The sequence below is a fragment of the Pinus tabuliformis genome, chromosome X, assembly GCF_031772625.1.
Source record: "Pinus tabuliformis cultivar Carrire ecotype Pingquan chromosome X, CPIR1, whole genome shotgun sequence".
Taxonomy (NCBI): domain Eukaryota; kingdom Viridiplantae; phylum Streptophyta; class Pinopsida; order Pinales; family Pinaceae; genus Pinus; species Pinus tabuliformis.
The window spans coordinates 1585972844-1586000338 of record NC_142308.1 but is presented as its reverse complement, the minus strand read 5'-3'; the positions used below and the strand labels follow the sequence as shown (position 1 = coordinate 1586000338).

General features: G+C 36.6%; 1 protein-coding gene across 1 annotated transcript; it reads right to left on the bottom strand.

The window, feature by feature from the left end:
- On the bottom strand, positions 1-25941 carry LOC149146078 (auxin response factor 1-like). Its single transcript, XM_089452648.1, has 9 exons — positions 25828-25941; positions 25682-25732; positions 24488-24658; positions 24234-24389; positions 24021-24105; positions 23830-23920; positions 23579-23743; positions 8185-8257; positions 1-252 (listed from the first exon to the last, which is right to left on the bottom strand). The coding sequence occupies exons 1-9, from the start codon at positions 25939-25941 to the stop codon at positions 1-3; spliced, it is 1158 nt and encodes a 385-aa protein (XP_089308774.1).
- Positions 25942-27495: the final 1554 nt, after the last annotated feature.

Sequence of the window (27495 nt, the reverse complement as noted above, 5' to 3'; positions counted from 1 at the left end):
TCAGCGATCACAAAACGCTATCGCTGTGCCAGCGGTAGCACAGGCCAGAGAAGGGGGGCAGAGCCTGATTGTGGGGATGCTGGGAGGGGAGGTTGAGAGCCCAGTAGCAGGGGCTTCGAGGCAGGAGGCCTGCGGAGGGTTGCTAGGGCCGAGGAAGTAGGGGCGCGGGAGCTCCAGATCAGAACGCGCGTGAAAGGAAACTATGATTTTTTGATAATCCAATTTTAATCCAATTTTAAGACCACGGCCAACCTAAACATAACTATTATAAATTATTACTATTAGTAATTAATGATTATTATTATAAATTATTACTATTAATTAGTATTATTACTGCTGTTAATTATTAAGTATTACTATTAATTAATTATTAATATCATTATTAATTTATACTAAGAATTAATTATATTTAGATTAAGATAAAGAACAGTTCTATAAATCATATAATTAATTTCTTGATAATTAGATTTAATAATAAATAGTTTGTAATAATTATTATTTTAATATCCTCCGTTTAATGAATTAACCTCTAAATTTAAAAGTTTTCATAAAATAAAAGTTATAAGAATTACAATAAAAACTAAATTAAAAAACCTAAAAACCCTAAAAATATGGATAATAATAAATATTAAGAACCGACCTTCATCTCATCGAAACAACTCACCTCATAACTATTTAAAACTCTCATTTAGCTCTTCTACTATCAACATTCAAAAATAGTCTTGATGATGGATCTCTGTTGGGAATTGAAATGTTGATTAAAATTCACATTGCATCAAAATTAAAAAGTAGTATTACATATGGCATTAAAATATCAAATCTAGAAGCATAATTTTCAAAGCATTAAAATATTATTATTAACATATATTTTCAAAATTAACATAAATGAATATGTTTAGAACTATAGAGGGAGTCCATTGTGCGAAGGAAGATTTTAAGCTTTCATTGTGCAGACCTTCACACTTTACACAAGCTATTAATAATAAAATAACCATTGTTCATGTGTGAAATTGTGGAAAAATATTTCACGCACAAAGGGGAGCACCCTAGGCGGACTCACACGCGTGGCGCCCAGGTGCCTATAGGCAAGGTTGGGTGCTCGAGTCGATGATAAGTGGGTGAGTTTGAGTGTCAGGCGACACGAATGCACGACATGTGCCAAGGGCGAGTCAAGTGGAGGGTCATGACGATACACATAAAACAAGTGTGGGTTGGGCCAGATGTGCGATGTGCATGAAGCAAAACACATGAGTGGTGGTCAGGCATGACATGCTGAGAAAGAAAAAGGCATGGGCGGGGTGAGATGTGCAATGGTAGTCACCCCAACAAGATTTGCAATGTGGGGAACAAGCGTAGGCAAGTTCGGAGAAGCAAGCAGTGGGGTAGCGTGTGATACATGACGATGTGGGCATCCATGTCCTTGGTATGGCCACACAATGGTGGGGATCCCAAGTGCTTGATGGGATATTATGTGTTGGGCATGCTAGGGTGCCTGAATGAAGGGGTGTGACTACACGACACATGGTCGATCATCCCTACTTATGAGGGGGTGTCCACCCAAAAAAATTAACTAACAATGACACATCTAAGTAAAGGATCTTCAGGACCTTGAGCTGGTACCATGGCCAAACGGGCACCCATGATGATCCTTGGTGACTTATAGACTGTGTGTACCCAATTCATGTGATGAGACGAGTGTGGAGCAACGGAATGACATGTTGTACACATGGGTCAGTTGTTTGGCAGATTAGTTGGATAGAGTGGATTGTGGGTGTTGCATAGAGTGCATGGAAAAAATGTGAGTGCCTTGGGTGTGACCACATGAAGGCAAGGTGCCCAGGAGCCCATAGGAAGATTACATGCATGTTAACGGGAAATCTAGTGTCTATGCAGAGCTGCTAGTCCCACTAAGACAGGTAGCTATCTTAGAAACAAACAAACTAAAACTACTTTCATTTTCCTTTATGAGAAGTAGATAAGAGGGGAACAAAGGAGACCAACCTCTGTCTTGCACTTGGTTCCTTGCTTGATTCCTCTCCCTTCTGATAGATCTTTGCCACTCGCTTCCTTGTCTACCCAGCTTCAAAGAGCACCCGTGGAATCAAAGCATCATAAAACTATCCAAGAACAGAGATCTACTATCACAAACAATATAGGACCAGATATATATTGACCACACAAATGCATATATCATCAAGCATACAAGAATGTGGAGGAAACTTGAATAGCTTTATTAATATCAAGAATAGCAAAGAGGATTACAACCAATTTTTCTGACCCAGCGTCATCCTCTCAGCAAGAAAGCCCTTCTTCACCTCATGAAAAGCTTAGATCACCCAACACTATGATGTTACACCAAGAAACCAGCAGCACTTCCTTACAAGATACAAAATTCCAGCCTTTGGATCTCTAGGATGAGGGATCCATATATAGATGATTGCAGGGAGGTGAGTCAGCTTCTGAGATTTGATTAGTGTCCTCTCTCTGATAGTTCTTGATTCCACTTGGAGATTGATGATCTCTTACTCATCCCTGGGCGAATTCAGAGAGGCAAGTGTCACAGGAGAAGTTTCTGGAAGATTCCATGTCGAACCACCTTGCAAATTGTCTCTGCCATTTGTCCACTCTCGCTCATTGCACCCTGCAGAAGAGCTATCCAGTATGCATCGCAACTTTTACTCTGGGCAGGTGGGATGCATCACACATTCTGCACTGGGCAGTCTGTATGGTCCAGATTTGACTAGTTATGAGAAGTTTTCTATGGAGAACTTCTGGGAGATGATGTAATCAGCTGACCTTGTTCCTTTAGGGTGTGAAACAACACTTTTAGGGACTTAGGAGCCCTTGGTTCATGGACATATATGATTGGGGTTGCAGTGCCCAAAAATGTCTATAACAATGCATGAGTCAACAAGAAGTGGGTGAGTTGAAGTGTCAGGTGACATGACCGCATGACAAGCGCCATGGCTGAGTCAGGCAGAGGGAATCGATGGTACATGCATGATGGGCCCTGGACGGGCGAGATGTACGATGGGAATGATCAAGATACATGAGTGGAAGACAACACAAAGTGTGACACAAGCAAGGGTGAGTTTGGTGAAGCATGTGGCAAGGTGATGTGTGATACACAACGACATAGGCACTGAGGTGCCTGACAGGCATTGTGTGCCGAGCATGCTGGGGCACCTAAATTCCAAGGGGCACATTTGCATGACATGATGGGTCGACTTGACTTGAGAAGGGGCATCCACCCAAAAAAATGATTGGGAAGCAACTCATATAAATAGAAGTAAGGTTGATGAGTTGGAAATCATCAACCAAGTTTGTTCAAGAAGACAGACCATGAATAGGCATAGAAATACGGTGTAAAAAGCATCAAACCAAAACATTTACTGACTCCAATAATAAAAAAACTAATAATCCAAAAACATTGTCATTTCTCTCGTTATTTGTTCACGTGGATATTCGTCATATCATAAATCAATTCTATTCATATTAAATTATTAACTGAAAGTGTACATCCAAAATCATGACATCACTTGCTATAAAAATTTAAAAATTAGAAGGTTGAGTATAACAATGAAATCTTAAAAATGGAAAGGTGGTTGAGAATAATGATGACAAAATATTTTTTTATCTAACTAAATTAAGTTCTTTTCCATAATGTGGAGCTCATTTATTTGAAGCATGTAAACTTAAGCATTTAGGAACATGTGGCATTGATTTTTTCATTTTTTTTGAAAGGAATGCATGTAAACTTAAACATTGGTTAAGACCTACCGTTTAAAATTTTTAAACGAAATCTCCGCACAAGTCTAGTAAATATTTTTAAGGTTTATTTCTTAGTGTGGGCTAGTGAGCTAAGTAAGACATGGCTATTACTTTTACAAATTTCCACGCTAGTAATGGAAATATTGAAACTATAGCTTTAACATTTTATTAAATTCATGAAATTAAACATATTTTTACCATTTAATGATTTATTTGAGAACATGTAAAATTAAGCATTTAGGAACAAGTGACTTCGATTTTTTTTTTTAATGAAGACATGTAAACTTAAGCATTTTTCAACACTTGGTGTTTAAAGTTTTTAAATAGTGTGTGGAGCTTTGCATGTAAAGACGTGTGCAGAGCTTTGCTTGTGCAGAACTTTCCGCATAAGCAAAACTCCACAAAGTCTAGTAAATATTTTTAAGGGTTATTTCTTAGCATGAATTTGGGAGCTAAGTAAGAGATGACTATTACTTTTACAAATTTCTATTGAAACTATATCTTTAACATTTTATTAAATTCATGAAATTAATCATATTTTTACAAATTAATCGTTTATTTCAAAGCATATAAAATTAAGCATTTAGGAATAGGTTGCGTTGAGTTTTTTTATTTTTGAAAGGAAGGCATGTAAACTTAAACATTCATTAACACCTGGTGTTTAAAGTTTTTAAACAGTGTGTGGAGCTTTGCATGTAAAGCAGTGTGCAGAGTGTGAAAATTTGGAAGCCCAAATTTCTTCTGCAGCAACTGATTAAGTTCCTTCTATTTGTTAATTATTGAATGAATTATTTACTGTTTCTTATAGGAAACACCAAAACTAATACACTACAATCTTCACCAATTAAAATTATAAGCGGAAACAAGAAACTGAGCAAGAAAGAAATACACAATACATTACACCATTATTTTTGGACAAATGTCCCTAGAAAAACCCAATGCAGGAAAACCGATGCAACAATTGAGGTTTTGTATTTATTAAGTAGTGGTTTTCTGAATACAATATTTTGATTTCTTGCTGGCTATCCAATACAGAGAATATGAATGACATAATATTAGTGAGAAATAAATCACACTATCACTGACAATCTAACACTGATCCAGACCCTGGATGGCTAGCCCCACACTGGTTCTGTGCATCTACTGCGTTAGCCTACACAGTTCTGCATCAACCTCTCTAGGATCTACGTCACCTCCTCCCGGATCTCCTATTGTTTGGAGATTCATTCCTCTACCTCTCCGGTCTCACACCCTGGCTCCTGACTTAGGAACTTGACTTCCTAGCTGATTTTTGGACCCTCTTTAAAGCTCTACACTGCCTCTACATGAGCATATGCTGCCCAACATAGCCTCTGTGCTTCCTCTACTAGATCTATCTCCGCCTCCTCCGTGATGTATTCTCGTATCAGGAATTTCTCAAACTGGAACTATACCTACCCCTCACTGCAAGAAATCAATTCGATCTTCTCTCTAGCAACTACTACATTGCCCTCTTTTAGAAATTCGATCTCTTGATCTCTCCCTGATGTATTTTCCAAATCCCCATCAAGCCTCCTCTTATAATATTCTCATTGAGAACTAACGACCCAAATTAGATTCTAATCAATGGCATAGATCATTTTGGCTTGATCCTCATCTTCTTCTAGAAGTTTCATCCATAGTTTGATTAATACCCTTTAATTATTTTAATTTCCTAAGTTTAGACTTAGGCACCCATTAAAAATAATTAATTGTTTTAATAAAACTATCTCCAGGTGAAAAACAATTGTAACTTCTTAGGTTGGAAGCTCTGAGCCATGGTGGATACATAGTCTCGATGCGGCACAAGCTTCACTACTGCAGAATCTGTCAACGCCCTCGTGGCTGACCTCCAAGGCACGATCTTGGCAACCAGCACGCCAATCCTCCTGAGCAATCCAACCAAGGAACTGGGGAAACAAGGAAACCATGGCCGCCCTTTGACTGTTTGCTCACAAAACGGTATGTACCTCTCATCAGACGACAATTTAGCCTGTTTCGATGCTTGGCAACGCAAGATCCATCCTGTTGTCAACCTCAGCATTAATCTCTACCAAGTTGTCTTGGCTTTCTACGAATACACCAACAAGCACCGGTCGCGTTCGAGGAGCCAGTCAAGGGAAACAACCTAGATCTGAGTCTTCAGATCTCCGAGGAGGCCAGGACGTAGAAGGGACACCTGAGCGCTCACGGGATGGGCTCAAGTAGACTACAAGACACCATTTTTGTGGTAAGGGCCATTTTGTTTTTTAAAAACCATCCCTGTATACCCGAACTTGCCCAGGGAGTTTTTGTAGGGCCAAACCGTAGATCTGGATCAGGAATCTTGACCACGAAAGACGGTCTCTTACCCAGATCTGTTATTGAACCACCAGATCAGGCCATTAGACGAATAAGAAGCCTGCACAAAATCCAGATCTGGGGGCAAATCAGGATACCCTTACGCCCTGTCACCTGGGCCAAAATCGCAGAGGAACGCCCTCAGATCAACAATGAACCGGGGATTGGAAACGTGATGATCTAAGTAATAGATCGGGGGAAACCTTGTTTGGGCGCAAATCCCAGGGAGGTGGATCTCATATAGCTTCTCATAAAAGCACCAGAAGGCAGGAGTTACTGCTTGAGGTTGCGAAGGGACAACAGTATCCAAGAACTACAAAATAAAATACAGAACCTTCTTGGCATCCCAAAACAGAGGCAAAACCTGATCTATATGGGGCGCAGTCTACAGGACAACCACACCCTTCAGGAATATAACATAACCACTGATTCGACCATCATCATCAACCTCTGTCTGTGAGGTGGATGTTCAGGAACCAGCTAAAAGAATACAAGCTCAAAGAACACAGGGTTTTTCAAGGATGTTGTGAAGGGTAAAGGGAAAGCCCAAGTCAATCCAGCAACAACCCCTGTTCTTCCTGGGCCCTACATAGTTGAACAAAAAACTAAGAATACAGCTCTCACCATTGCAATCCCTGAGGTAAATGACTTATACTCAGATCTATTTTCTCACTTTGTTATCTGTAGATTCAATGGTTACTGGCCCAAATCAGGTGATCTACACCACTGGATCCATACCACCTGGACACCAAATTGTGAAATCTACTTATGCCCTAAGGGCTTCTTCATAGTAAGATTCAACACAGAACAACAAAAGGAATTCATCCTTAATAAGGGGCCATGGTTCTGGGGTAGCGCAGGGCTCTACATCACTCCATGGTTTCCAGATTTCGACGCCAATACAATGGTGGTATCAAAGATACTAGTCTAGGTCAGGTTGCATAACCTCCCATTACATTTTTGGCATCACAAGGTTTTAATAGCTATCGGGAATACCCTGGGGAAATTTCTAAAGATTGATGACGATAGGCTAACAAAGGGAATATTCACCTTCACCAGAATATGTGTCGAAGTAGATCTCATCCAGGGACTACCAGAAAGTATAATATTGAATTTTAACAACACTCAGTGGACACAATCCTTGGACTACGAAAATATAGCATTTCGATGTCGAGGCTGTCTACAAACAGGCCACCTTCTTAGTGCTTGCCCACAGGTAAGAAACATCCCCAATTAGAACAAGCAACAATAGAGGAAGCCCAAAGGATGGCAAAACACAGTGCTATTGGATGAAGAAGAAGACATTGTAGACACCACAGAATGTAAAGCAGAAAAGGGTGAACAAAAAATCCAGCCCAGCACACAAAAGCAAGAGGAAGCTCCCAGCAACCCTCTACAAAAACAAGACCTCCAGATAACAGGAAAGGAAATATTCGGCAACAAGAGAACACATGGATATGAAGGATCCAAGTCGGACAAGGATTCTCCCACAACTATAACAGAAAATCAACTCTCCATAGTAACCACTACCCCCAACTCTGGGGGATGGCGAAAGGTGGAGAAAAAGAAAGGGATAAAAGACTAGTTTACATTTCATTTTTTTATTCTTTTGGTTTCTGTGTAAACTGGATCAATATCATTGCATATGCTTTTGCATCTACAAAATGTAATTTTATCTTATGAATAAAATTATGACTTTTTCCACGGGAAAAAAAACTGTCTCCGGATGAAATTTCCCAAAATGATTTCTTGGTATTGTGGAATACATGTCTCTAAGATTCCTTGCAAATTTTGAGGCTTAGAGCATATCTGATGCTACCAGAAATCAACACTCCCTCTTAGCGAGGAATATGCTCTAGTAATGCAACATGTTGAAGCATCACCCTTCTCTATAACATCTTCCTCTGCGCTGTTGATATCTAACATTTCCGCCCACCAACTATTGCGCAAATGCTACATCTGTACAAATGCTAACCCTGCCACTGCCACTGCCAACGTTGAATTTATACTATAACTCTCTCTCAAATTATGCATGCATGTTGTTGCTGGCCTTACCACTACCAACACTGCATTTGCACTGCAACCTTCTCCAAATACTGCTGCTACTGCATCAGTAACGGAAAAGCATCTAAAATTAATGAACATGTGTTCAGTATGATTCATCTTGTTATTGGAGTTCTAATTGTTGTTAGTCTCTATGTTGACCCTCTAAAGCCTCTACGTTGCTTCTGACTCTACACTGTTCCAACTACACTACTACCAACTCTTATATGCGCTGCTCAGTCTCTGGCGCTCCTAGCTACTACAATTGTCACTCCAACACTCCTCTACACCAACTGACACTGATCCATCCTGCTACTTTTGACTTGGGCTCCAAGAGGTGGACTCCTCAAATATCCTACCCAACTGTAGTTCTTTCGAACTACATTTCTAGATCACCCCATCTTTGGGCAATCATGAAAAACACCTCCTCTATTTGTGTGAATGTAGCCTTCATATCATTATTCTCATCCATGTCCTTCTTCTTGAGAGGAAACTATGTAGCATAGTGACCAATTTCACCACATCAGAAGCACTTGATCTTCGAAACATCTTTCGTCTTCTTCTGCTGCTCCTACTTCCCCTTAGATGTGAGGGTTGCATTCTCATCCTCCTCCTTTGGCTTCGTCCCACTACTGCTGTTGCTACTATCAAGATTTCACTTGACTAAGTCTCTCCTCATCTCTTCTTGCTGAAGAGTGGCCCACATCCCTTCCCAAACTCACAATCTCTCTCTGCCCAGGATACTCTAGAAAAACACTTGCCATTATTCTAAGACTGAGTTCAGGGCCAGCCTCACCATCTCAGTAGGCTAAGGTGTTGTCCCCACAGCTGTCAATGGGTCTCGTATCTCTTGAAGCTCTATAAGGAATAGATCAATGTGTTCCCCCTTTTGCATCTGCGTGGATCTCATCTTTTTCTCAAGTACATTTTCCATTTCTCGGAAGATCCTTCGTATAGCATAGCCAATGCTTCCCACATTTGTCTGAAAGTATCCTTGTCAGCAATGTGACATATGACATGACCTCTCACTCCGTCAAGGATCAAACGTTTGGCCTTTTCCATATCATCCTTGTACTTCTTGAGAAGAGCTAGATCCGCTGGTACAACTACTAGACTGTTGGCATAGGTTTTGAGATCAAGCTCATCCAAAAGGGATGAGATCCTTTCCTTCCAGATCACATAGTTGGATGCACCCTCCAAACTAATCTTGATATCGACCCATTAGCTGCCATCTCTGCCAATGAACTATCAAACTACCTCCTCTCTCCTCTGCACTGCTACTAGGCTGGCCTATGCACTCCCAGCTAGAGTTAGTAGATCTACCACTCCCTACTGTTGCTCAAAAAATGAGAATTCAAACTTCTTGGCTAGAAGTCCTTTGAGGAAGAATTCCCTCAACAATGTCTCTCTTCTTCCTTCTTATGTTTTTCTACCCCAACAATTGTTGTAGAAAACTGTGTCACACCAGAAACCTCCTCTTCATTGAAACTTCTGCGTTGCTCCCTCTGACACTAGCAAACTTCGATATGGAATTCTTACGTATTTCTCAACTCACTCAGAGAGAGCCCTTCCTCGAAAATATTTCCCTCCTAGCCTGGACTACGCAATCCCTTTCAGGATTCGATTTGCTGCCTATGCAACACTTCAATCCTCCTTCTCTTCAGCATCGGGCTCTTCTGGCTCTGCTCTCTTGCTTCACATGTGGCTATGATACCATGTGAAAATTTGGAAGCCCAAATTTCTACTGCATCAACTAATTAAGTTCCTTCTATTTGTTAATTTCTAAACAAATTATTTTTTCCTACAGTAAACACCAAAACTAATACACTGCAGTCTTCACCAATTAAAATTATAAGTGAAAACAAGAAACTGAGAAAGAAAGAAATAGACAACACATTACACCATTACTTTTGGACAAATGTTTCCAGAAAAACCCAATGCAGGAAAATCAATTTAACAACTAAGGGTTTGTATTTATTAAGTAGTGGTTTTATGAATACAATCTTTGGATGCCTTGCTGGCTATCCAATATAGAGAATATGACTGACAAAATATTAGTGAGAAATACCTCACACTATCACTAATTCAGGACCTGGATGGCTAGCCCCACGCTGGTTGTGTGCAACTACTACATCAGCCTACGCAGTTCTACGTCAACCTCTCTGGGGATCTGTGTCACCTCTTCCTGGATCTCCTGCTATCTGGGGCTTCATTCCTCTTTCTCTCTGGTCTCACACCCCATCTTCTGACTCAGGAACTTGACTTCCCATCTGATTTTCAGACACTCTCTGAAGCTCTATGCTTCCTCTATGTGAGCATATGTTGCCCAGCGTAGCCTCTGCATTGCCTCTACTAGATCTCTCTTTGCCTCCTCTGCAATGTATTCTTGGATCAGGAATTTCTCCAACTGGAACTATCCCTGCCCCTCACTGCAAGAAATCACTTCGATCTTTTCTCTAACAACTGTTGCACTGCCCTCTTTAAGAAATTCGACCTCTTGATCTCTCCCCGAAGTATTTTCCAAATTCCCATCAAGCCTCCTCTTATAATATTCTCGTTGAGAACAAATAACATAGATTAGATTTTAATCAATGGCTCATATTATTTTGGCTTGATCCTCACCTTCTTCTAGAAGCTTCACCCACAGTTTGATTAATACCCTTTAATTATTTTAATCTCCTAAGTTTAGACTTAGGCACCCATTAAAAATAATTAATTATTTTAATAAAACTATCTCTGGGTGGAATTCCCCAAAATGATTTATGGGTATTGTGGAATACATGTGTCCAAGCTTCCCCACAAATTTTGAGGCTTAGAGCACATCTAATGCTGCCAGAAATCAACACATAGATTTTCTTGTGCAAAGCTTTCCGTATAGAGAAAGCTTCACACAAGAAAAGCTCTGGAAAAGTCTAGTAAAGACTGTTAAGGTTTATTTCTTGGCATGGGATGGGGAGATAAGTAAGAGACAACTATTAATATTAAAAATTTCCACACTGGTAATGGAACTATTGAAACTATAGCTGTAATATTTTATTAAATTCATGAAATTAATCATATTTTTACCAGTTGATGATTTGTTTCAAAACATGTAAAATTAAGCATTTAGGAACATGTATCGTTGATTTTTTTACTTTATTTTTGAAATGAAGGAATGTGAACTGAAACATTCTTAACACCTAGTGTTTAATGTTTTTAAAAACTGCATGGAGCTTTGCATGTAAAATAGTGTGTAAAGCTTTGCTTGCTCGAAACCTTGCACATACTGAAAGCTCCGCACAAGTCTAGTAAATATGTTTAAGGTTTATTTCTTAGTGAGGGTTGGGGAGTTAAGTAGGAGACAAGGAAAGATGTTTATCAAGTAGTTGAAGGACCCACGAAGAAGAAGCTACTGATGAAAAGGAGATTCCCTAGTTAGGAGGGAGCTCTGAAAAGTCCCTAATTGAGAGGGAGCTTGGGCAAGTTCTTGGTCATAAGGAACTTGGGTAAATTCCTTTACAGGAATGGGCATATCTTCCCTAGTTGAGAGGGATGGATAGAAACAACATTCTTGTCTTCATTTGGGAAGAAAGAATGGAGGATTGGGTAATCATCTGGCATCCAATGCTCTTTGAGGATGTGTAGGGAATACAAGATAAGAGTAGGCAAGAGGACCAATATTCTTTAAGGGTTGGTAACCCAAGATAAGAATAGTCCTAAAAGATCATACTCAGTTAACATCCAGGTGGGTATGTTCCTTGAGAGACAATGATGAAGGTGTCTATAATCATTGGTCTCACCAACATTATGCTCTGATCTAATGAGAGGTAGAGTTGTTAGTTAAGGCCTTGCTGTGGAAACAATGTTGGTTACTATGATGCTATAGAGATGGAATTACCAATCTTATTCTTCTTATGAGAAATTATTCAGATTGAGAATGACCAAGTACCATTATGAATACCTCCCTAGTTAAGAGGTCGTGTTGAAGAAAGGGTAACTAGGTTCATTCTTCATAAAGAAATTGTAATTATGATTTTTGTAAACAAGAAAATGAATTTATTATTATGCTTGCTTCATGGGTTTCATGAGCAAGAATTTTTATGTATATATGGATCCCATTGAGAGCCTTAGGATTTATCTTTAAAGGTCAAAGAGTTAATGTCATGAAGAACCCTTCTTGGGCATGTATCAAATGTATTTGAGTCATAAACAATGTCAAGAAGCCCTCCAAATGACCAAAACAATCCTCTTCATCATGTCGGCCTACAAATCGAATTAAAAGCATTCATAAGGAGTCACATTAGTTCACTCTATCATGTTGGCTCAAGTGTAGAGGCAGACCACTATATATATGTGGCTAGGGTCACCACAGAAAGGACAATAACTCAGATTTATTTGTAATTTTCGATGGGTATAGTGAAGTACAAGGTCTCGAATACCTCTAAAATCTCGGTGGTGATTATAGTAAGTAATTATAGTGTAACCTTCTCGGTGGTAATAGTCTCAGCATAACTGTGACAATGAAGCTCTCGGTGCAAGGAAAACATAGTCACAGTCTCGGTGAAGATATCAGTGCAGGAAGAAAACATAGTCATAGTCTCAGTGATGAAGATAATCTCAGGGATCCCACAGTAGCACAAATAGTCTCAACATAATTATTATGAAAAGATCTCATAGTGACACACTCTATCAGTGCAGGAAGAAAACATAGTCATAGTCTCAATGATGAAGATAATCTCAGGGATCCCACAGTAGCACAAATAGTCTCAACATAATTATTATGAAAAGATCTCATAGTGACACACTCTATCCCGGCATGCTTCAAGGCGCAGTCATGATCTTAGCATAGTTATGATCTCGATCTTGATGGAGACATATTCACAAGGTTACGATCTCAGTGAAGGTACAACTATGATGAGACAATCATGATCTCGATGGATCTAATTGTAGCTCTCATATACATATCTCAATATGGAGATCTTGTTGATGAAGACCTTGGTGAAGGTGCATCAATGATGTGGCAGCAGTAATGAAGATCTTGGTGGTGCAATACTGATGGCCTCAGTGGTGCAACAATGATGATGATCTCAGCAGTGACAAAGAAGAGGATTGGTGTCTTGGTCTTGGAGTGTCTAAATAGGCCAAGGGTCATGGTCTTGGTATTCATCAATTGGAATATCTATAAGAAGAATTTTGTGCGGGTTTTCCTCTCAAGGAGTGAGAAGTTTTGGCCCTGGCAGAAAGCCACCATCTTGTGTTCTTGTCTCTTTTGTTTTTGCTAGCTATTTGATTAAATAAAGAAGACAAACTCTAATAATAACAAGTGAATATTGTGCTAAGAAGAAAAAGTTAAAATACCTCAAAAATAGTTATCATGGAGAAAAGAATCTTATTAAACTTAATTTGCCCCATATTCTTCAATAGTTAGGTTAATTCCTTGATTAAATTTTGTATGAATAACTTTTTCCCAATGTATTTTATCATTCTGGAAAGTCTCACTAAGTTATGGGCAATGGTTTGGAGGCTAGCCTTAAATGATGGCTCAGAATCTGGGACCGCTACCTCTGAACTAGAAAATTTGGGTTTCAACTGCATGGATGCAAGATTTTACATGTAGTTGGAGGCTTCGAATCACATGGAGGGCTTGTTGTCAGTGTGATTGGGGACCTACGTCAAAGAAAATGGTTTCTAACTCAGGTTTTGGCCACATGGGGTGGTTACTCAGCCTCTGAGTGACCTGTAGCCCCTATAGAATGTTATGAGCTGTCAGTTTGTCTTCTGTAGTCAGGCCCACTTCCTTAATGGGACCTAGGAGGTTGGGTCATATCATAGTAACTATTCCTCTCATGTTTACCCTGGAAGGATGGTGAAACTGGGTAAATGTGGGAGGAGTGGTTACAAATAAAACCGATCTCTTCAGTTTTTTTTTTTTTTTTACTTTAGAAAATATTTCGACACAATTCCATGGGATAAGCTATGGAAGATACTAGAAGAGATAATGGTCCTCTTGAGTTGAGGGTTTTTGTGACTAGGCTATATGAGAAAGTTATTGCCAAGCTTAGGACTGATGAGGGTTGGTTAGAAGAAATTAAATGTAATATAGGATTTAAAAAAGGGTGTCCCCTATCTCCTATCCTTTTGGGCATTTACATTGATAAGCTAGAAGATTTTTTAGAAGCTATAGGATGTGATGGCCCTAGACTCACTGGTATGGTCATTACTCTTCTCCTTTATGCTGATGATATCATTCTTCTAGCTAGGATCCATGATGATATCGATAATAAGATTAGAATCCTCCAATATTATTTCTCCAAGATGGGTATGATTGTTGATACTGACAAGACTAAAGTCACGATAATTAAATCCAAAAAAACAAACTATGATAATTTTATTTATGATAATAACTACTTGGAGAAAGTTCCTTCATACAAATATATAGGTATTGACATTCATCATTAGCTCAACTGGAATTAGAGCATTGAGAAAAGGATAATCGGAGGATGGAATCATATTATGGGCTTGAAAACATTTGTAAGTCAACAGATCTTTGGTATGGAGTAAAAAGAGTTCCTCTTTAAGGTTCTTGTCACCCTTGTTATTTTATATGGATGTGAGGTTTTGGGTTGCAGTATATCTAGAGAATCATGGAGGAAGATCGAGCTGATCCAAAAGCAATATATAACCTACAACCTCAAAATTAAAGGAAATACTTCCTACCCTATCCTCTTGATTGAAGCTAATATTTCCCCCATTGAAAGCATGATTATGATTTGGTATCTCATGTATAAGAAGAAGTTATACAACATGGAAACTAAGAGGTTACCCAAAGTTTCTTATAACTCTAGCTAGAACCCCCATCTTCGACTCAAGCGAGACTGCCATAAGGATGCCCAGTCTTGGCTAGACCATTTAGGGGTAAAGGAGGATATAATCTTCGAGAATTGAGGATAATATTAAAAATATTATTACTTCCAAATTTAAGGATAAGTTGTGGGATGATAAGGAGTTAGAAGGAAAAAGGAAGCTACTTGGTATTATAAAGAGGTGACCAACCCCAATCTTGATAACCAAAATTGCCTTTCTAACTTGACTAGTGGTAAGAAGAAAATGAGCATTTCCAAGATAAGAACCAATTCTCATAAGCTTCAAAGTGAAATAGGGCATTGGTCGATTCCCAAAACACATAGGGACGAAATAGTTTTTCACCTTTGTGATACTAAGAGGGTTGAAGATGAAAATCACTTTTCTTGGATTACCCAACACTTACTCACATCCTTTCTAATTTTCAAAATATTTGTGACACTATCAACCTCGTTGACTTGTTAAGTCAACAAAACTATGGTGATCTTGGAATGCTTCTCTCCCATCTTTTCAATCATAGAAATAAAATATTAAATAATATCAATTAATCTCTTACTTTCTTAAGGTCTGATAGACCATATTGGTCTTAGTAGATGTTAATCATCATCATCATTATATGTAGCTATTAAAAATTCCAATCGGTTTTATCTTGTGTGGTTGAGAGGAACGATTGTTATCCTCCCCACTTAGGTTCAATTCCCGCAATTGACATGATGATATTTGTTGTTGTTGTTGAGCAATCCATCGAGGACCTAAATATTTATACATTCCTCATGTTAAATATAAAGATATTCCTCTTGCAGAACATTCCCTCCATTCTAAATAGCATATTTGCTTAGAAGACAATACACTAATCTCAAAAGAAGATCACTACTTCAAAAGAAGATTTATAGAAGCTCTGGAGATATTAAAGCATCCAAACAACCTCAATCAAGGTGACAGAATTGAGGTAAGTAGAAATTGGTTTCCTCTCATCTCTCATCTCTAATAGATAGTTCTATCCCTAATTAGTTAATTTTAGCAACATATATTAATATAGTATTTTATTACACTAACACATTAATATTAATATACTGATATATTGATATTAATATTAACACTATAATCCATTAATACATTCACTTATTAATGCATTATATTCATATATTAATACTTTCGTATTAATCTTTGATGTTATTAATGTAATACAATAATAAATGTGAGTACATTAATTATAATAAGTTATTAATATATAACTTATTAGTGTATTATTAATATATATTATATATAACCTATTAGTATTATTAATATAGTATATTAATACACCAATTCTAAAATATTAATACATTAATATACTAATTCTAAAATATTAATAAATCTTAACTAGTATATGGATATATTATATTAATAGTAATAAAATTATCTATAGATATAATTCCTTAATAGATTAATGTTTTATATTAATATTAATATATTAATACCATTAATAGTTTAATAGATTATTCTATTCTATTAAATGATACCACGTTATTATAATATATATCAATATTTTATTATATTACATATATTATATTAATAATACATACTAACTTACTAATATATTAATACTAATTATTAATCTCATCAATATTTGTCAAGTTTTCTTTCTTTTATGGCTAGGGTTATCATTAGTTAGCTTTTGTCTTCCTTCTCTTTTTTATATTTATATATCTTCCTCTCTCCTTCTCTCAACCATTTAGTCCTACTGGTGAGTCTTGTTGTGGACTTGAAATATCGACTACAAATGATTATTGTGGATCAAATTTCAAACTCAAATTCTTCAAATTCTAACCGCCACAGGAGCTTACAAACAAGAATATTATATCATATATTGTGTGCACAAGGATATAAGCCTTTCATTATTATTTTTAACTCTCATATCATAACTCTATACTCAATAACTATAATTAATGAGACAATGTACATTAACCTTCACTACATAACACCTCTAACTTAGTGTGACATATCATATGCTTTTATTAATAAGAGACTCATTTTAGACCCGAAATTTACTCTAATGATTTCCTTAACTGTGCTAAAAACACAATAAAATACTTATTACAAATTTCACAAAGAGATTTTAATGAGAATCTAAATTAGATCACACCTCCCAATTTTGTAGGTTTTGGGTTCACAAAAGCTTCAACTCCCTTCAATCTTCTTCTTTTCTCTCTTCAAGCATCCTTCATGGGTGCCTTTGCTACAAGATGGAAGATAAGAGTTGAATAGGGGCTGTTTTTGGGATAAGCTTTCTTTCCATCTCATAGTTAGAGATGACACTCATTGCTACAATATGTAATTGGAAAAATATTGCACCTTGTTCTGGAAGTGCAAACAATGCCTCTTTCCCTTGACCTTAGCTTCGAAGATTTCTTGTTGGATATTGATTACAGGGATGGAGTTTTGGATGAAACCTCCAACATTTGGCCTCCCAATGTCTAATCAATCTATAGTATTGGCAATAATTCTTGCATGGATCGCTTGGCCTTATATAGTGCCAATAATTTCTAGTCTTATGTCCCCTTTTCTTACAATAGAAAGAAACCCAAGATGCTATGTCCTACCTTTTCATATTATATGATGCTCTCTAACTTCATTGTTTGGTCCTCGAAGTGTTGGTGTAGATCTAAATGATGGAATGATCTCTTTGCTACCCTCTTCCAAGCTTATATAAGAAAATTTGAGTGGCTTGCTACACACTCCTTTTTAAGCCACCATTTCCTCCATGTGAATGACTTCTTTTCTAATTCATCTTACATTAATTCATCTACTTGTGGATGTTTCTTAACTCTTCCAACTTCTCCATCTTCAAGGATTGTCCCATTGTAGCTACTTCAAGGTCTCTCATGAACATGCTCTGGTATTTTATAATTTTTAAATGGTAAGACTATGACCTATCTATTTCGTCAATGTGGGTCTCTATAGAAATAAATAATGCTCATTATTACTAATCACCAACAAATATAAACATTTATAATTTTATTTCATACATGTTTCACTATTCAATTGATTTATTTAGTAAACATCTTTTTATTCAACATAAGCTCTCTAAATATATTTTCAAGATACGAGTTCTCTCCACACATCAAATGTAATATATATAGTAGCATCACAGCCATGCTTCAATGATCAAATAAGTAAATAATGGTTGAATACAATAGCATATGGTACTAGAACTAATTAGAAATTTGAACAAATAAACAAACAAACCACAAAGTTTCATAATTATATGAAACAAGAAAATGGTTTTGAATTAACCTAAGATTTTTTTTACATCCACGAGAGAAGATAGACTGAATTTGAGTTGTAGGAGGGGGATCTACTAACTAGTCATTGATCATCTACAGTGAAACACCAACCCCTTAGTACAAATTCTTCATCCAAATTTTATTAGTTTATGGTATCTTCATTATATAACCAATCTTTTAAGTATAAACTTAAGGAGTGACCTTGTATAACTTTATTTTAATTAAAATATTAATGAAGACTTTATGTAGGCATTACATGAATACAAGTACATGAAAATACATGTGACCAGAGTTAGCAGCCATTGCAAACAATAAATTCAATAAATCTTACCTTTCCATTTTTTCAAATATAGTGATGATGATGTCAACTAAACACTTGGATCTGCAATCATAATGTGTAGACTCTGCACTCTTCTTGGTTTTCTATGATCATACCCATGACCTTAGATAACGCGATAGGCATTTTCATGTTTGTAAAAATAAAAAATATAAAAAAAAATCAGAGAACACCCATGGTGGCCTCGGTTAGGTGCCCTTTCTCTTGATATTGATATTGGGATTAGACACATCAAAGGGTTACGTGCCCTTTCAACGACGGAGAACAATATCGAATTTGATAGGCCGAAGTTTAAAGATGCCACAATTTCGTTTAGGAAATTTATGGAGATTTTGGTACGGTTTTAAAAAATTACGGTAAAAATTTTGGAAATCATTTTTGGGTGGTTATGAGTTTTTATGACAGTGAATCCATTTTTATTATTAAAAAATTATTCAAATATTTTTAGAATTGAATTTCGTGAAATTTTTTTCACTAATTCGAGTAAGAATTTTGCCATCTAAACAAAATTGTAATCTCTTCAAATAAAAAATCATCAAATGTAAGACGATTAACTTTCATGTGTACTTACGGTTTCTCAGAATGGACAAGAATTGACATCATTTATTAATTTGTTTGGGCTATAAATTTTAATTTTTTTTTTTTAAATGGAGAGGGCGAGGTCCCCTGAAGAAGCTGTATTAGGTCCAATATACAATATACATTATGTACAATCATCACATCACAATCACATCCATATACAATCTCAATAAATACATCATTGGCTGCTGCGCAGCGCATCAATATGGGGCTCGAACGCGGACCGGGTGCGATAAAGTCGGCATCCCCGGCCGCGAGACCATGCACGCGGGTGCAAGAAATTAAAAAAGTGATATAAATTTAAAAAGTTAAAAGTGATATATGGAATGAGTGTAAACATTTAAATGTTGGTTCAATTAATAATAAAAAGTTAAAGTAGTAAAAATAATAAAATTCAATTTGTTATGTTTTGGTTTTGTTATTAACTAGTGATTAGATTTTGTATCAATACCACATGCTAAAAAACGAGAACTTATTTTACAATCAAGATATTTTATAACAATATGACAAGATTCTTAATCATGGATATTCACCCCCACTTTTATTTTACAATCAAGATATTTTATAACAATATGACAAGATTCTTAATCATGGATATTCACCCCCACTTTTATTTTACAATCAAAATATTTTATAACAATATGACAAGATTCTTATCCATGGATGTTCACCCCCACTTTGCAGTGGATATTATTAACTTGCAAATAGGCTTTGTTACAATACCATGGCTTATCAATACCACATGGCCAAAAAACATAATGTATTTCACAATCAAAATATTTTATAACAATATGACAAGATTCTTATCCATGGATATTCACCCCCACTTTACCATAGATATTATTAACTTGTAAATAGGATTTATTACAATACCATGAGCCAATATCATGGCATATCAATACCACATGCTCCAAAAGACAACTTATTTCACAATCAAAATATTTTATAACAATATGACAAGATTCTTAATCATGGATATTCACCACCACTTTGCCATTGATATTATGAAGTTGTAAATAGGTTTTGTTACAATACCATGGGCCAATACTATGGCTTATCAATACCACATGCCCAGAAATCATAACTTCTTTCAGAATCAAAATATTTTATAACAATATGACAAGATTCTTAACCATGGATATTCACCTCCACTTTACCGCAGATATTATTAACTTGTAAATAAGCTTTGCTACAATACCATGAGCCAATACCCTGGCTTATTAATATCATATGCCCCAAAACCATAACTTATTTCACAATCAAAATATTTTATAAATATTTTATTTTAATTTTATTTTATAATATTCTTTTAATTAAATCTAAAAGGGAAAATGTTATAATTACTTTTGAGATATATCTAAACTCTCTATATCTAAAATATTCCCATAGAAATAAAATGAAGTTTTTAATAAAATAAAAAATGAAAATACCTTTATATATAAAAATGTGTAATTTATATAATATAAATAATATTATTAAGAACCAACAAAGATCCATCTTAACTAAGGACAGGTGATGGGAGCAAACAAAATGACAAACAATAATAGAGGAAAGATAGTGGCGATTCTTTTAAGCTTTCCATTATTGTATTTTCTTTGACATTATTGATCCAAAATATATGTTGAGTTTTTTTAATTTATATATTTTCTTAAACACAATACAATAGGATCAACATCTTAACTAAGGACAGGTGATGGGAGCAAAGAGAGTGACAAACAATAATAGAGGAAAGATAGTGCATGATTCTTTTAAGTTTTCCATTATTGTATTTTCTTTGACATGATTGATCCAAAATATATGTTTAACATTTTACAATCAGTTGAGTTTTTTTAATTTAGATACTTTCTTAAACACAATACAATAGGATCAAATTTAAGAGGAGCGGGGGGGAGATGGCAGGGGGGAGAGAGGGAGGGAGATAGTGATAGAGCTAGGGGGCGAAGAGAGAGAGAGAGAGAGAGAGAGAGAGAGAGAGAGAGATGGATTTGGAGGGGGAGAGAGGGAGGAAAGAACAAAAACATAGAGAGATAGAGGTGAAGAGAGTGAGGGAGAGACATGGGAGAGGTGGAGAGAGAGTGAGGAAGAGAGGAGAGGAGGGAATAGAGAGAAGAAGAGAAGAGAGAGATAAGGACAAAAGGGGAAGAGAGAAAGAGGGAGACACAAAGATTGAGGGGAGAGAGACAAGGAGAGAGGGAGGGAGATAGTGACAGAGTTGGAGAGAGAGAGAGAAAGTGATGGGGGCAGAGACAGAGGAAGGTGGGAGAGAAAGGGAGAGAGAGGAAGGAAGACAACACGAACTCAAGAGAGAGAAGGATAGAAAGAGATAGAGGGAGATAGTGACAGAGTTGGAGGGAAGAGAGAGAGAAAGAGACTGATGGGGGGGGGAGAGACAGAAGGAGGTGGGAGAGAAAGGGAGAGAGAGGAATGAAGACAGATAGGACTCAAGAGATAGAAGGATGGAAGAAGAAAGACATAGAGGGAGAAAGGTGGAGAGAGAGAGAGCGGGTAGGACGAGAGAGATGGAGAGAGAGTGAGGGAGAGAAGGGGAAGAAAGAGAGAGAGGGGAAGGGAGAGAAAGAACAAGGGAGAGAGATATAGATAGATATGGAGAGAGAGTGTGCATGTTTGGGGGTGAGATAGAGAGGGAATAATAAAGAGACACATAGATAGACATATATATATTATATAGTATTATATAACTAGCCTATATCCCATCTTAACCCTGGATTTATTAAGCGTTGAGAGAAATCAAATCTTTTGAAATGCAAACTTTTCTTCAAATTTTACACTCAAAAAAAAAATTTACACCTCAAGAGATTTGATCCCTCTCAACACTTGATAAATCTGGAATTAAAATAAATTTAAACTTGTTATTAATTATTAAACATTTCTCTTAATTATTATTTTACTTTCTTATATATATAAAGATAGATATAACCTTTTATTTTTAATACATATATGGTACTTTTTCTTTTTATATAAATACTAAATAAAATAATTATATCATTTTATATTACTATCCTATCATCATAACCATTACATAATTTAATCATTTTTATATTATTATAATATAATTATTATGTGGTCTTTTACTTTTATTTTTATTTTTATATAAACATGAGATAATGTATCATATATTAAATAGGATACAAAAGAAATATTTGAGCTTCATAGCTTAGGAGGGGAATTATATTGTTAAAGGCACATGTTGCAAAATTTAAAAGTTTGATAATGATTGGGCCTAAAGATAGAAAACAAATTTCACATATTTTGTTTCATGATTGCCCGTAAATTATGAATTAGTTTGATAAGAATATTTATTATTGTAAAGTTAATGGTATTTATTAACCATGAATATTTTGGTATTATTAGTCCCTGCCATCTGGCAATGGCCAGGGACTATAGTAATCGGTTATGCTGATCTTAGCATTAGTTCACCTGTTTGTGGAATTCACTGATCACGATATAACCAAAGTTTCTACACAAAGACCGATTCGCGATCCAAAGTTTTTCAATACAGATATATTTTCCTTCTTATTTGGCCTCTTCCCGAGGCTGAAGAGCAAAAGCATATGTTATAAATAGTATTTGGTTTCGTATTTTCAAACTATAAATACTAGCTAACTTAATGCTAGCTATTAGCTGAGCACATTAAATGCCAGTTTTGTTTCACCGGCATACATGGGAAGTTTAATATGATTCCTTTCGTAGCTTCCCTTTTTGACGTCTGGATCTTTTCGATGTGTGGATCTTTCTGACACTGCCATTTGGATCTTTGTAACAATTATGTGGCGCTGGGATCTCCAGAGTTGGGTTTAATACCTTATTGCTGAGAATCCCAGGTCTCTGTCTTCATACCATTGTTAATGCTACTTGCGATTTTTCGATTTTTGTAGACTATGCCAGGCCAAACTGGTTGCCTCCCGCCGGAACTGGATCCCTGTCAATGCCTGTCAAGGTCGTCTGCGGGAACCGAGCAGCTTATGCCTGTCAAAGTCGAGCAGCTTATGCCTGTCAAAGTCGTCTGCGGGAACCTAGCATCTTCTTCCATCGTGGCAAGAAACAAAGTAAACTGCCTCACTCTTTCCTTTTCTTAATCTGTAAGTACCCCTTCTTAATCTGTAGGTAACAAGCAATCACACTTCAGAGCAGTTGCATAATCCATGGTTGTATTCTTCTCTGGCCCGTCTAATGATTTTTTTGCCGCATAGGCTGCTAAATCAATTTTCCCCGAATTGTTTAAAAAATCTCCAGAATAATTATACCTCTGAACTATGAATGGCATTTAAATAGATTAATACTCCATTCACCCTTGTTAGCAAGTGCCCAAAGATGACAACTGCGGTAATAAAACAGAATCACATCCAATTTTCAGACAGCATACCTAGGTTTGTAATAAACGGTAAATATAGTCCGAGTTGAAACAGCATGTGATGCAGTCGCAATGACACCAAGATGCATGCTGTGACTAGATAAAACCGATGATGGCATGTTAGTCTGCTGACGCATAGCACGCCTAACTCCAACACGCAGTTCTCCACTTTCACCCCTGAAACAGCATATTGTTCATGAGTTGCAAGTATGTGCATCAACAGAAGTTAACAAGTGATAATCAGAGGGCTTGCAAAAGAAAACCTCAAGAATATGAAAGCATCTCCTGCTACCAGTCTCTTTGAGCTGACAAAAACGCTCCACCCAGTGGTTAGCAAATGCCTCCGTGGTTGGCCTGCAACATAATACTGACAAGTTTAGATCAAGTATACACTTTTGTCCAATAAATTGCCAACTAGATGACTGACAATCAACTAAAGCGATGTAATATGCACCTCTAAATATATGGCGGAATCGCCATTCCATTCCATGCAAATCTCTGGCTACCAGCTCTTGCGAAGGAGGTTGCTGACTCATGTCCTGCAGACCAACACTGAAAGAAGGTCATTTCCTCCGCACAAACAGTGGCAGATGAGTACAAGGACTCACTTCATTTCTGAACGGAAGCAAAATGTACATTCAGCAATAGTATCTATCTCAACACGAACCAGAGGTGGAAGACATTCATCAGCATGCCTTCGTAAAACAGAAAATCCTCCATGAGTGCTAGTATCAGAAGCAGTAAGAGTTTTGCAAAATGAATGAACATTGCTCTTACGAGGCTGAGGAGGAGCTGCCCCCGAGTCATGAGATGACTCATTTTGCTGCAATATCGAACCAAAGGTCAGAACATCTACACTTCTCATCAGTAAATCCTGCACATTAGTAGGATAACATTCCAGAAACTGAAATAAGGACGTACATCTCCCTCTGGCAATAAAGTGATCTGCGCAAATACTTCATCTGTCTCAGGTTCTGCCTGCAAAAAGATACAAGGGCAATGTAACTTTCGCCTTCCTGTAGACGGGAAAGTGCAACTATTGCATTTTGTTGGTTTTGCAGTAATCTTTTCACACCGACAATAACGCAAAAGCTGAAATATTGTTATAAAAGGACACAAGCAATGCAAGAACAATTTAGTTACCTGAAATTGCACATTGATCACACGACAACCACAGAATCAGATCTGACAGAATCAAACAGTGTTACGTTTGCCTGCACAGATAGATACTACAATTTGGGTCCTTTTACAGCAATCCAGGCTGCGTGCTACTGCAATCTTGAATTTCAAAACTTTAATTTAGAGATTATCATAACGGTCCCAAAATCCAGAGAAAACAAAAAATTACAGAAGAAATCGAAGCCGAGACCAAGGAAAATCCCAAATTTAGCAAAATTTTGTGCCTCTGGAAGTAGAAATTGATTTATAAAACAACAACGAGGGTTCGCAAAAACCTGAAGAAAATCCTATAATCCAAAACTCAATCGTTCTTACATGCTCGAACCTTGGACTTCCTTGAGGCGTAAAAGAAAAAGAGGATCTGCGACCTGTTGCTTATGCCATGTCCAGCAGGTTCGAAGCGCCTGCGCCGTTGGTAGTGAAATGACGAGCTTTGGTCAAAGACTAGCTTCTAACTGAAGGAGGAGAGCACTAACAACTGGATTTTGGGCTGCTTGACACCTGCAATGCAGAAAACACCTACCATTCATGCAAAAACCACATATAAGGAACTTCGTAATCATCGATTTATAATTGATTTAATGTTATCGATCCTATAACACCATCGGCAGGGGAACCCACCTATGTTCAAATGGGTAGTAGGGACCCACCTATGTTCAAATGGGCAGGTAGGGACCCACGTATGTCAAAATGTGAAGCAGGGATGTCAGATGATTAATCATTATACTAACACAGTATCAAAATAACCCACTACTGCTTCTCGCTAACCCATTGTCCAAGATGAAATGGTCTAACCCGAACCGGTGGCGCACAAACAAGCTATCGAGAAAGAACCGTCCAATACCTCGTAGCGCACCTACCTCGTCAAAGTCAAACATCAATGGAACACCATCACTGCTACTGCCACTTTCACTACCCTTCCTAACTCTTACTTACCATAATCGCTATGCTCAAGGACTGGTGGTTGCTATGCCGCCATTTTCCTTCCTGCAATGAAACAACTGGTGCTTGCTGTCTATAGGTCCAACTGGCAGTCAGTCAGTCATCCATCCATCATCAAGTAGGCTTCAGAAAGGTAAGACCACTGTGTTCCTCAAGCCAATAGGTCGCTCTGCAGCAATGGCAAGAATGTCAGCACAAGAAACTGTTTCGTTGCATGCGTTGTCTACTGCTGCCTTGATTGTTGGGAACTGCATAACAGAACGGATCCATCACAGCCCTTCAAATCAAAGAGTGAGTAAAGTATCAGTATTAGAAATCTCTGTACTGAATACAAATCTATTGAATAAACAGACAGATGATGTATTAAGGACAAATCTAGTGAATAAACAGACATATTTCTACTTACATTAACGAAGCAATCGTGAAAGTGCAAACGAAGGAGAGAGGCCGCAATCCTTGAATCATTTTGCAGAGCTTGTTGGATGACCTGCCCCACTATATTGGTAACATTGGGACATGTATTCTGATAAAAGGTAGGGCTGAGCTGAGCAGTGGTTTAGCAGTGTTTTGTTGTTAAAGTTTTGTTTTAACTGCCAACAGGGACTTGCTGCTTCGCAGCCTATCTTGTTTGAAAAGGAAAGGATATAGACCCTTTCATTTAATTGAAAAGTACTTGAAAAGTGATTGCAAGAGTTGCGGTAAAAGAAAGAAGAATTTGTACTCATGAATTTTAAGAAATGAGAAGGACTTTTAGATGAAAGAAGACTCAACCTAAGGAATGGAAATCCCAATTGGGTTAAAATAATAAGATGCATGCATTTTTTGATGGGGTGAAATTGAGCTATAACATGATTGTTATGGATGGATTTTCTTTGTGAGGGACCAAGGAACCAAAACTATATAACATGTTTCTTTTATTGGGTATGGAGTCATCTTGAATAAGCTTTTTATTATTGTTTTTGATTTTGATTGTAAATATCATGTGTTTTGATAAAATATTAATAAGATATTTTTATTAAAAATTAATGTTAGTTATGTTATGTAAGTTGATGATATTAATCGATAAGAATTTTATGATATGTAAATATTTTCAAATGTTTTTTATTTTGATTGTAAGTATTATGTATTTTGATAAGATATTAATAAGATATTTTTATTAAAAATTAATGTCATCTTTGCTATGTAAGTTGATGATATTAATCGATAAGAATTTTATGATATGTAAATATTTGCCAATAATAACATAGCCATGCCATCATGTATATATGTATCATTAAATCCATTTTTGTTTGATAACTATGTATACATGCAACACTTTATAATCATGTTGGAAATGTATCTCCACAAAAACATCATATCAGTAACACACGTCAATTCATAATAATGTTGGAAATGTATCTCCACAAAAACATCATATTAGTAACACACGTCAAATCATAATAGTAATGCAAATATTATAAGATGTTATACCTTCATTGTTATTATAAAATCAAATAATGCTTCTGATGTTTCAAAAACTTCAATTATTTACAAATAAAAGGAAGACAAACTCTAATTTATAAATAACAAAAATGTAATATATTTAGAAGAAAACCAAGTAAAAAACCTAGTTTATGAACAAAATCCTTTATATTTCAATGCCTTATTAGATCAATAAACAAGAATAATAAAGTGATTGATCAGGTAAAATCCTAGTATAAAAATACTAATGTGCTTAGTTATAAGACTTTCTTTTTCTAACTTTTAGTGTATTAGGTCATTAGTCAAGGTAATCGATGATAATAAATAGGTCTTAGATGATATTAATG